General features: G+C 39.5%; 1 protein-coding gene across 1 annotated transcript in view; it reads right to left on the bottom strand.

Moving 5' to 3' along the window:
- The window catches only part of LOC119428383 (rab GDP dissociation inhibitor beta), a 19,506-nt gene extending 10,304 nt beyond the window's left edge, over positions 1–9,202 (bottom strand). The window contains exons 1-2 of the mRNA XM_037696062.1: positions 9,045–9,202; positions 1,185–1,292 (exon numbers count right to left, since the gene is read on the bottom strand). Of these exons, the coding sequence (XP_037551990.1) occupies positions 1,185–1,292; positions 9,045–9,089 (153 nt within the window). The 5' untranslated portion in view covers positions 9,090–9,202. The remainder of the gene's footprint in view (positions 1–1,184; positions 1,293–9,044) is intronic.
- Positions 9,203–11,593: the final 2,391 nt, after the last annotated feature.

Below are 11,593 nucleotides of genomic sequence, written 5' to 3'. Positions count from 1 at the left end.
CTGCCGCGTCGGGGCGGCACAAGACCACCATTTATTTATTGCTCTTTATTTAACCAGGCAAATCCCATTCAGATCTCAAACTCCTTTCCCCCCCCCCCCCCCCCCCCCAACAGAAATCACAAAAGGGATGAGCGCCCTGTCAAGGCAAATAACCTAGGGGAAACACTGCCTCCCTTGCAAGAAGTTTGAGATCTCAATAGGATTTGCCTGGTTAAATAAAGAGCAATAAATAAATAAATAAACTTTGAAAGACTTGAAGAATGTGGAGAAAAGTCTGTGTTCAAACAACCAGGTATTAGCGCTCCTTTGGCATGGTCAGCTTACACATCTGGTAAGGCAGCATTAATGAAATTCTCCCATCCAGATGGTGTCTTCTTGGCCTTGCATAGATCAGAAATGGGCTGCACCGACTGCAGTTTTCTGGCCGGTCACCGATTACTAAAAAGTCTGACCTGCTGATTCCGATTTTGTTTTCTAATCGACTCTGTCAGGTGTTATAACGTCACAATGCACCTTCAATGTTCCAATATTATTTTATTAAAAACAGACCCTTGAACAACATCCTAGAAACAATACAAACGTGTTTTAACTGGCCATGAGGTAGTGCTCTGAAATATAAATGAAGTTCAGACAATTGTTGTTAAAACTAAAACTATCTGTAAAATCTGTTTCTCATGCACCTCATGTTTCTCACCAAGTATCGGACGATTTTCGATTTCCAAAATTAAGGAAATCGGGGCCTAATCAGCAAGATAATAAACCTCAGACTGCATCCATTACACCAACATATTAGAAAAGTGCAGGTGCTGACCTGAGCTGACTCTCACCAACTGAAAACATCTGGAACATCATGACACCAAAAATCCATCAAAGACGACCCAAGAGACTGTTGAACAGCTATAACTCTCCATTAGACAAGAATGAGACAATGTTCCTGCCCAAAAACACCAGAACATGGTCGCACTGTCCCGACATTTTGGACACGCGTTACTGGCATCAGATTTAAAGATCTTATTTTAAAAAAGTACAGCTTTTTTGACATTTACTATTTTCTCTAGTGAATAAAATATGGGTTTAAAATATTTGCAAATCATTGCATTGTGTTGTTATTTATTGTTGTTGTATAACGGTGAACATCTGAACTTCTTTTACATTGGGGATTGTACCCCCCAGAGTGAACTTACATCTTCAAGAGGCGTGATGGAAGCACTTTCACCACCATAGTACGAGTTGCGGTCCATGTGCAGAACCTTCAGACCCTTCACAGACATGATGCCTGATAAGATGCATTCCTGGTAAGAGAGGGAGATGAAATCAATGCAAGAATATAGTTTGTCACTTTTTCTTTAATATTCTCGTTTTCCAACTTCTCTTTACATTGTTCTTGTTATAAAGACACAATCACATAAACATCAAATGGATTCTGGGGGAATATGTATAATAAATTTGTATTATTGTTATTAAAAGTGAAGAGTAAAGGAAACACACACCCTTCTGAAACCCCATTTCTAATGGCTCTAATCCACCAGTTGTACCACAGCGCACTGGTCACATAGATATTGTGTAAAGTTACTTAGCTTTGATAACAAAAGGCTAATTTGTGCTGGAGCTCACTTCAGCAAAGAGTTTAAGATGCAACAATGAAAAGACAATATAAATGCCATTTCATAAGCAAATCAATGACCATAAGAAAAAAACAACTAATAAAAATAGGAATATCAGGTTAATTTAATCCCAAGATTAAATTTTAGATGGGACAACCAGTTTAAACTTTGGTGATGTTGTCAAGCGTCACTTGTCATTGTATGTACAAACAATAAATAAATAAAAATCTTAGACAAAGAGTTAATAAAAAATAAACCCATACACTGAAAACTAGTCAAAGCTTATGAACTTTGAGTCAACAGAATCATTTAAAAAAGCTAAAAATATATATTTTTCAGAACCGAATAAGAAATGTTCCATATTCAAGATTGAATATAGTTTGATTGAACTCATTTGTTTCTGCAGATGCAACAAATCTTTTTTTCAATGTTTGATTAATGTTAATTGTTCATTTAACTAAATCTATAGTAGAGATAGATGCACCGGGGAATTGACTCGTGATTGGTAACAGCTGATATTCAGCCTGACCGGACAACGTGAGGGATTGGCAGATTAACACTAAAATATCCGTTTGTTTTTTCAGTCATTGAACGCACCCAAACTAGCATTGTGCAGCTCTGCTTGTTAGGAATGTTTTTACTAAGTGGAGAAACCATGGAGTTCACTGCATGGACCGTCTGTGGAGGATTTAGAAATAAAATAAAAGTTGGCAAGGCTGTCCAAATAAAATGCTTTCTATGAAGGTATTATTTGTTCAAATAGCTAACAGTCGGTTTGAGCTACAGCGTAGCAGACAGAACAACGGATCACACCTCTCGTCATTTTTCATTGTGAAACCCGTTGACCAGGATGAGGTAGGGACAGAAAATGCTTTTTTAGCAATGCCAGTAACAGGCAAACAAATTTTAGTCAGCAGAACGGCAACATTTTTAAATGTTAGTTTTACTTAAATGTAAACGTTTTTTTTTTCCTGTAGATCTGCTGTTGTCCCCCTCACCTGTCCTTTGCTCTGAATATGTTTGATTATTGATTAACAGCAGAAAGGATCATAGACAAATTAATGTATTATTTATGAATCAGTCTGAAGTCGGACTTTGTGGCTAAACTACAATAAAATGCTACTAAAGATTGTGGGTTCACAATGATCCAGTATTAAGGAACAATCAAAGTGGTTTTAGAGAAGCACAGACCGTCACTTTTCAATGAATCATTGAGGGCATCTAGTCAACAAACCTATTAGGCGTGGAGCTTTTCATTCAGTTGACAGAAGAAAATTGGCTGAGGGTGGTTTTGAAAAGTAGTCCAGGCTATAAGTATCATGTACAACACATCTGCCTAAGTGTTGTCTGCTGATGACAGACTTTTTTGAGGTCCTAGCAGGAGTGCTACAAGAAGACACAATGCTCCATACCTTTTTATTATTGTGGTGGACTACAGTATGTAGTGAGGCGTACCCTACAAAACCAAACATCTTGGCTTTACACTCAACAAAACTACTGGCAGGAGACAATACCATCCACAAACCATCATCACTGACACGGACTTTGCAGATGACCGTTGTCTGCTGTTGAACACTCTGATGCACAAATGGTTTCAACTCGCTTTGTAGTGGCAGCTCAAGAAGTGGGACTTCAAATGAATGGCAAAAAGATGTGAGTAATGATGTGTGATACTTCTGGGAAGCTGAGTGCGCTCACAGGAGACCGGATCAAACGGGTGAATTACTGCAGATATCTCGGAGCATGACTCTCCACTGAGAAGGAGCAAAGTGTCAGAACAGGTCAGGCTTGGTCAGCAATGGTCAAACTCAGTAAACTCACATTCTTCACTATAAAGTTCTATAAGGCAAACGTTGTCAGCAACATCCTACATCAACAGGACTCTGTCCCTGAAATGAAATTGGCCATGATAGATGAAGACGTGTGGGCTTGAACAAACTCAGCTAACTAATTTATTAAAAGAATGTTTAAGTTGCTTTTTTAAACAATACTTTGGACAAAGCTGCTAATTATTTTCTAGATATCCTGTAGGGAAATGTATATTTAATGTACAGTTGTGTGTACAAAAATACAAACGTTAAGAAACTGTAATCTTAACCCAGACGCATTATAAATATTTTTCTGTTGAGAAAGGAATTAGGAAAAACTCCTCAAATTATCTGGAGATTATTTGTAGATTTCCATTGGCAGAAAGAGAAAAGTCAGTAACGGTGTGATTTTTCACATTTCAGTTTAATCAAAACTTAGGAGAAAATATTTATGCTAAAAGACTGGTGCTGATAATAAATAAATACATTTCACACATTCCGGGATATTATAACATTCAATGTTTTTATACAGCAGACATGGGGAGTGGTGGAGCAGAGGTTAGAGAAGGTGGGCCTGTGATCAGAATATCACCGGTTCAAGCCCCAGTACCGACAACATCAAAAATGTGGGTGGGGTAGGTGAAACATCCACACCTCCCTCCACCCTCATTCGTCCCACTCTGGGCCCATGAGCAAGGCCCTTAACCCCCACCATCTGCTCCCTAAACAGGTCTCTAGAAAATGAGTTCTCGTGGCTCAATGAGACTACCTGTATAAATAAAGGCTAAATGAAAAATAATTAATACTCTGAATTTATCCATCCATCCATCTTCTTTACTTGCTTCTTCCTTTTTGGGTCCTGGTGCCCATATCCAACTATCACTTGTGTGAGAGGTGGGAGACACCTTGGACAGGTCTCCAGTCCATCACAGGGACACAGAGACAAATGAGACAAACAACCATTCACTCATTCACTCACACCTAGAGACAATTTAGAGTTACCAATCAGCCTAACATGCATGTTTTTGATCTGTGGGAGGAAACTGGAGTACCTGGAGAAAACCCACGCATGCACAGAGAGAACATGCAGACTCCTCCTAGAAAGGCCCTTGGCCAGGATTTGAACCAGGGTAACCTGCTCGCTGAGAGGCAGCGGCACTACCAACTGGGCCACCATGACGCTCCTAGCTCATGATTTTAGCTGTTATTAGCGATGTTAGCGTTGCTACAAGAGCAATTTCTGTCCCTACCTCATCCTGGTCAACAAGTTTCATAACTGAACTTGAAAAATGACAGTATCAATCAACCTTTATTTATACAGGTAAATCCCATTGAGCCTCGAGGACTCATTTACAAGAGAGACCTGATTTCAACAAAGAAAGATGACAACAATGGACAACAGCAACAACAATAAGCAGTTATAAAAACTCATACTACAGGTTTTTTTTTTTTTTTTTTTTTAACAAATAGGATGGCTAAAAGGAAAAAGGTAACAAAAACAAAAAAACAGCTAGATTCCAAGACAAATGTATAAAACTAAAAACAGGAACATGTCTGCATTGGTCCCTGCCAGGAGTCCAACAGATTCTTAAAGACACTTAGAGAGGTCAAGGTCGAGAGCTTCAAATCAAAACACAGTAAAAACACAGAGGTGTGATCCGTTGTTCTGTCTGCTACGCTGTAGCTCAAACCGACTGTTAGCTATTTGAACAAATAATACCTTCATAGAAAACATTTTATTTGGACAGCCTTACCAACTTTTATTTTATTTCTAAATCCTCCACAGACGGTCCATGCAGTGAACTCCATGGTTTCTCCACTTAGTAAAAACATCCCAAACAAGCAGAGCTGCACAATGCTAGTTTGGGTGCGTTCAATGACTGAAAACACAAACGGATATTTTAGTGTTAATCTGCCAATCCCTCACGTTGTCCGGTCAGGCTGAATATCAGCTGTTACCAATCACGAGTCAATTCCCCGGTGCATATCTAGTATACGGACCCTTTCCAAAAAATTTAAATATCATGGAAAAGTTGTTTAACTTAACTTTGATGGACTTTCAACCCCTTCACGGTGTACCCCGCCCCTCGCACAGTGATTGCTGGACATGGGCACCGGCGACCCCCGTGACCCAAAATGGAAGAAGCGTGTAAAAGATAATGGATGGATGGATGTTTAACTTCCATAATTCCATTTAAAAAGTTATTATTTAACATATGATAGATTCAGGGTCCACAATTTAAACAATTTCAAGTATTTGTTTATTTTTACATAATTTGGGCTTCCAGCTCATGAAACCCATAAAAACAGGATTTAAAAAATTAGAATACTGTGAAGAAATCAGCCCAAATGTTGCAGGGCATGAATGTTTTAAACTGAGTGTGACACTAATCATCTGCTAAACTCAAAGCACCTGCACAGGTTTCCCCAGGTGTCATTAAATTGCTTCAGTTTGGTTCAGTTGTCTCAGTTCGGTTCAATATGGGGAAGACTGCAGACATAACTGGCCAGAAGACCATCATTGATCCCCTCCATGGGATGGGTAAGACACAAAAGTTCATAGCGAAGGAGGCTGGCTGTTCATAGAGTGCTGTGTCCAAGCATATCAATGGAAAGTCTAGTGGAAGGGCAAAATGTGGCAGGAGAAGATGCACCAGCAAAAGAGATGATCGTGGGCTTCAGCGGATCATCAAACAGAGAAGATTCCAGAATCTGGCAGAGATCCAGGAAGAGTGGAATGAGGCGGGAGTCACAGCTTCAAAAACCACCACATTCAGATGCATCCAGGTGATGGGCTACAACTGTCGGGTTCCTTGGTCCTCTTTTCCGATGAAAGTAAAGTGTGGCTTTCATTCAGAAATCAAGGTCCAAGGGTTTGGAGGAAGAAGGGTGAGGAGCAGAGCCCATACTGCTTGAGGTCCAGTGTGAAATATCCACAGTCAGTCATGATGTGGAGTGCACTGTCCAGTGCAGGTGTTGGTAAACTCTGCTTTCTTGAGTCCAAGTTCACCGCAACAGTCTACCAGAATGTTTTAGAGGACTTCCTGATTCCTTCTGCTGAGGATCTGTATGGAGATGCAGATTTCATCTTCCAGCAGGACCTGGTCCCTGTCCATGCTGCCAGAAGCAGCAAAACCTGGTTTGATGCCCATGCCACAGTGAGAATCTATGAGGTATTGTCAAGAGGAAAATGAGGAGCACCAGACCCAACAACAAAGAAGAGCTGACAACAAGCATCAAGGAAATCTGGGCTTCCATAACTCCCAGTCAATGCCACAGGTTGATTGTCTCAATGTCACGTCACATCGAGGCAGAGATTAAGACAAAGGGATTCCCAACAAAGTACTGAAGACTGACTCATCATTTTCAAAGTACCATATTTTGAATGATTTGTTGTGATCCTAATTTATTTCTTTTCTGCAAAAACTGAGAAGTAGTGTGGGCTGATGTCTTCACAGTATTCTAATTTTTTCAAATCCCGTTTTTGTGGGTTTCATGAGCTGGAAGCCCAAATTATGTAAAAATAAACAAATAAATAAAGTCCATGCTCAAAAATCCAGGTATACAACCAGTTTGACACAACTGTCAACAAGGAAGCCGGCAATGGAGGAGGGGGCGTTCCAAAGAGACCAACTTAGCACCAACAAAACTGGTTTGTTCCACTTTGGAGTAAGATGTTAGGGGAAGAATCAGTTTTGTTGTGCGTTTCCTTGACTGATGAAGCCTTCTGGATCGAAGGCAAAACGTTTCAACACAAAAAAAAGAAACTGTCCACATGACCTGACTGAAACAAATAAATACTTGAAATTGTGGGCCCTGGATCTATCATCTATTAAAGGGTAACTTTTTGAATGGAATTATGGAAGTTTAACAACTTTTCCATGATATTCTAATTTTTTGGAAAGGGTCTGTAGATGTTAAATGAACAATTCACATTGATCAAACATGATTTTTTTTAATCAGTGCTGTATATTGGCCAGCTTTGATTTCAAAAGTTTTGCAAAAAAATAAAAAATAAATAAATAATTATATATATATATAAAAAAATCCACATCCAATTATTGTGTTTTAATGATGCAGTTACATTACTATTGTAAGTAAGACGAAAATTAATGAATGGAAAAAACTTAAAAGTCAACCAAATTTAGAAAGGAAAAATCTCAAAAATGCTGCTAAGACTTATGCTTTAGCTAATGTTAATAATTGTAAACAACTGCAGGATACTGAACTGTAAGACCTATTTTAAAACTAGTCAATAAAACACACTCACTACAGTGCTCCAACACAAAAAGAGGAAGGTGAAAGACATAAGTGAAGTTATTGATCTGCATAAGGAACTAAAACTATGACAGTTAACAGCCAGGAACAGGATTTTAGTTTGCATGTGTTTTGGCTGAAAACCCACTCTCTTCACTGAACTGGGCTTTAGAGTCTGTGCAGCTACTTTCAGTTCCAGTCTCTGCAGGGCCACACCCAAATGTGGCCTTAAACTACGCTGTGCCCACCAAACTTTAATCACACTTGTATTACATGGCTGTGTTTTAGTTTGTGCAGCCTTCTTCTAGTGTCAAGAATGATAATAATGAAGAGGATGGTGACTTGTCCTGAATCAGAAACTCCTAAATAGTTTGATTTAAATAGTACAGCGAGATTTATTAGATTGAGGAGTTCAGAAAATGTCATTTAGGCCTCAGGGTTGAGATGAAGCTGCTCACTGACCTGTAATAAACCTATCACGGGTTTTTCAGATGCTTCACATATAAAACTATCAGCAAGTCAGGAAGTATGTATGGACATCATTCTCTGTACATCAGAGGCCTAATGGGTGTTGACAAAGATAAAGTAATTATACCTTTCATACAGGAATGCCTCAACAAATCCTACATGTTAACAGTAACATATACAAGATTAAAACGACAAACAAAATTTAAAAGGTACAAGTTTGGTCCATTTCAGTGGTAAACTGAAATGGACCAAACTCAACAGAATTACTTCAACAGACCATTTAGCAATTTTTATTTGTAAAACATCAGTTTATATTAGCTTGAGGAATATTAAACTTGTGAACGACTTAATTTAGCAAGTTTTTAAGTTTATCGCACAAACCGGAAACTTCAAGAACGCTAAGATTAGCGAGACGCTTTGGTTATAAATACTTTCATCAAACCAAACGAGAAGAGACTTACACAAACAATAATCCTATTTTCAAGCACCACGGAAAACGAAGCCAAGACAAGGCGCTACTCTATCATTAGCTTAGCGTGCGCATGCTAGCGTTAGCGGACTTATCCGCCTCGTCCTTTTGGGACGGAATTAAAACTCTATAAAGTGACGTTGAACTTACAATACGCATTTATGCAATTGGGTAAATGAAAGTCGGAGTCAAAGTCATTTTAAACCAAGACAACAGAATGAGTTTTAACTTTCCTTGTGTTGGTTTCGTAAATCTTTTCACTCATAGCGATAGCTAAGCACAGGCTAATCATGCTACTGGGGTTCTATGTTGCGGCTCGCGCTCGGTTAGCGGAAAAGCTAGCTACTTAGCGTTAGCCGAGCCTAATGGGCCCAGTTAGCACAAAGTCAAGCTAGTTACAGGTTGCAGATTATGTTGCAGTGCTCAGCGCTTTCTCACCGTCAGCCCGGTGCCCAGGACGATAACGTCGTATTCCTCATTCATTTTTCAAATCTTTCAGTCTTCTGAACCTGGATATCCGGAGAGAGGAAAATGAAGGTTCGAGGAGCTGGAAATGTCAGGGCTACGGTTCAGCTTGAGGCGCCGCGGGGAGGGGCCGGACCTCTTGGCTTGTCAAACCCGAATGAAGCGCAGTTTACTACGTAACTTTCTACGTACCTGACGGAAAGAAAACGACGTAACCATTTTTTTGGGCGTAACCATTGTAACAGCAGAGGCGCAACCAAAATACAATGACACCTGAAAAAACAAGCTCTCTTTCATATATTTATTAAAGTCAGTATCAGCTATACTGACTGTCTTATGCCAGACAGGAAGTTTAAAAATTAATACTGATACCAACAAGTAAAAAATGCAGTCTTTCTACATTATTTACATTGCCTGCTATAACTTAGTTCAAGGTTGCCACGCCTGTTAAATAAATCCAAAGACTAAAACTAAAGTTAACTTCTATGTTGGTTAAAGCTTCCACATTTGTCTTCTGTCAGAAAGTAAACTTGTTTATTTAACCCCCCAAAAAAAGACATTATAAACCGTTTACAAATATTTATTACTCGTTGCAAACAATCCACATACATACAACAATACTCCGCAGTCTGTCAGAAAAACTACAACTCTGATGCCTATAAGTTGGGACATTGTGTAAAATGTAAATAAATGGGTGCAATGGTTTGCAAACTTCATTAACCCACATTTTATTGAAATGGAGGATAGTAAACATATCAAAGGTTTAAAATATGAACATTTATTATATTTTAGGAGAAAATAAGAGAAGCTGAATTTGATGGAAGGAACACAGTTCCAAAAGGTTGGGACAGGACCATGTTTACCGATGTGAGACATCTCCTTTTATTTTATTTTTACAACAGTCTTAACATTTGTCCCCATTCTTGTCCGACGTTAAACAGTCATGGGTTTCTTTTGTTGTATGGGTGCATAACCTGTATATACTTCCTGACATTTATTTTGCCTTTCAGGATGTGTAAGCTGCTCATGCCAGAGGAACTAATGCATCCCTATAACATCAGAGAGGCACATTTTTTAATTGTCCCATGATAATAGGCTATTTGGTCTCTCCTCTTTAGTACAGAGTATGTAACATCTGTGGTTTCCAAACATATTTTCACATTTGGATTTGTCTGACCACAGACCAGTTTTCCACTTTGTCTCGGTGTATTTTAAATGATCTTTGGTCCAGAGAAGACGGCAGAGTTTCTGGATGGTGTGCACGTATGACTTCTCTTTTGGATGATAGAGCTTAAGCAGCATTTGTGGGTCAATATGGTGAACTGTGTTTACAGACATTGATTTGTGGAAGGGCCACCCAAGCCGATGTAGTAATGTCCAGAACAGAATCAAACCTGTTTGTCATGCAGTGGCCCCTGAGGGCCCCAAGGCACTGCCATTTAATATTACCTTTCAGCCTTTGAAGCCTCAGACTCTTCAAAATCTTTAAAGATATTATGAACAGCAGCTGATGGGAAATACAAAGTCTTCTTAATTTTAGGTTGAAAGTTTTCTGAAATTGTTCCACTATATTTACAGATCAAGGTTCATGCTCAATCATCCTGGTGAAATAAAATCCAACACTGTTCAATCAGGTCATCGGGACACGTTCATCTTGTTGTTGAGAGACGTTTCACCCTCCATCTGAAGGGCTTCATCAGTCTGAGGAGTCACAAACAAACCGCTTTCCCTACTAAGCAGTACACTCGTACAGTGGACCAGCCTGTTTGCTGGTGATAAGATGGTTACTGGGGGCTGTCGACTCCTCCCAAGCTTCTCAGACTGATGAAGCCCTTCGGATGGAGGGCGAAACGTCTCTCAACAACAACAACAACAAAAAAGAAACTGTCCAGATGACCGGACTGAACATTGTTGAATATTTACAGTTTGTTACAGACTGATAAACCTCTGCCCATCTTTACTTCTGACTCAGCCTCGAAAATATCCTAATTAGCTAAAATGTTCCTCTAGCTGTTTTTTACTCATACCACTTAATGTTAGTCTGTTCTTGTCCAATTTTTGAGATATGCTGCTACCATCAAATTCAAAATAATTTTATTTTTTCTATAACAATTGCACAATTCCTTAGTTTAAACTTGTGACATGTCTACTATGTTCCATTGCAAATAAAATGAATTGTGGACAACGTTATAGTCTCCACAGATTAAGACGAAGCAGCTGCACGTCATGACGGAAGTGTAAACGATGAATGTGGCAGGCCACGCTCGAACACTCGCACTACGTCTGGCTTCTTTGCAAGCTGCTGCGCTCGTGTGCCAGACGTGTCCTCCGAGTCTCTGAGACCAACATCCAAGAGCGTCCTGGCTGTCTCCGCATGCTGTCCAATGCAAGCCATGTGAAGAGCTACCAGGGGAGAGAGCACAAGAAGCAGCTGAGCAGTGCACACCGTGAGCATGAACTCATCTTATGAAGTCTTATCTTCTGCACTGCAAATGTAAATATGGTGGGATTCTTCATCATTG

The sequence above is a fragment of the Nematolebias whitei genome, chromosome 22 (genome assembly GCF_014905685.2).
Source record: "Nematolebias whitei isolate Nwh7 chromosome 22, NemWhi1, whole genome shotgun sequence".
Taxonomy (NCBI): domain Eukaryota; kingdom Metazoa; phylum Chordata; class Actinopteri; order Cyprinodontiformes; family Rivulidae; genus Nematolebias; species Nematolebias whitei.
This window is presented reverse-complemented; position numbering and strand designations above follow the sequence as displayed.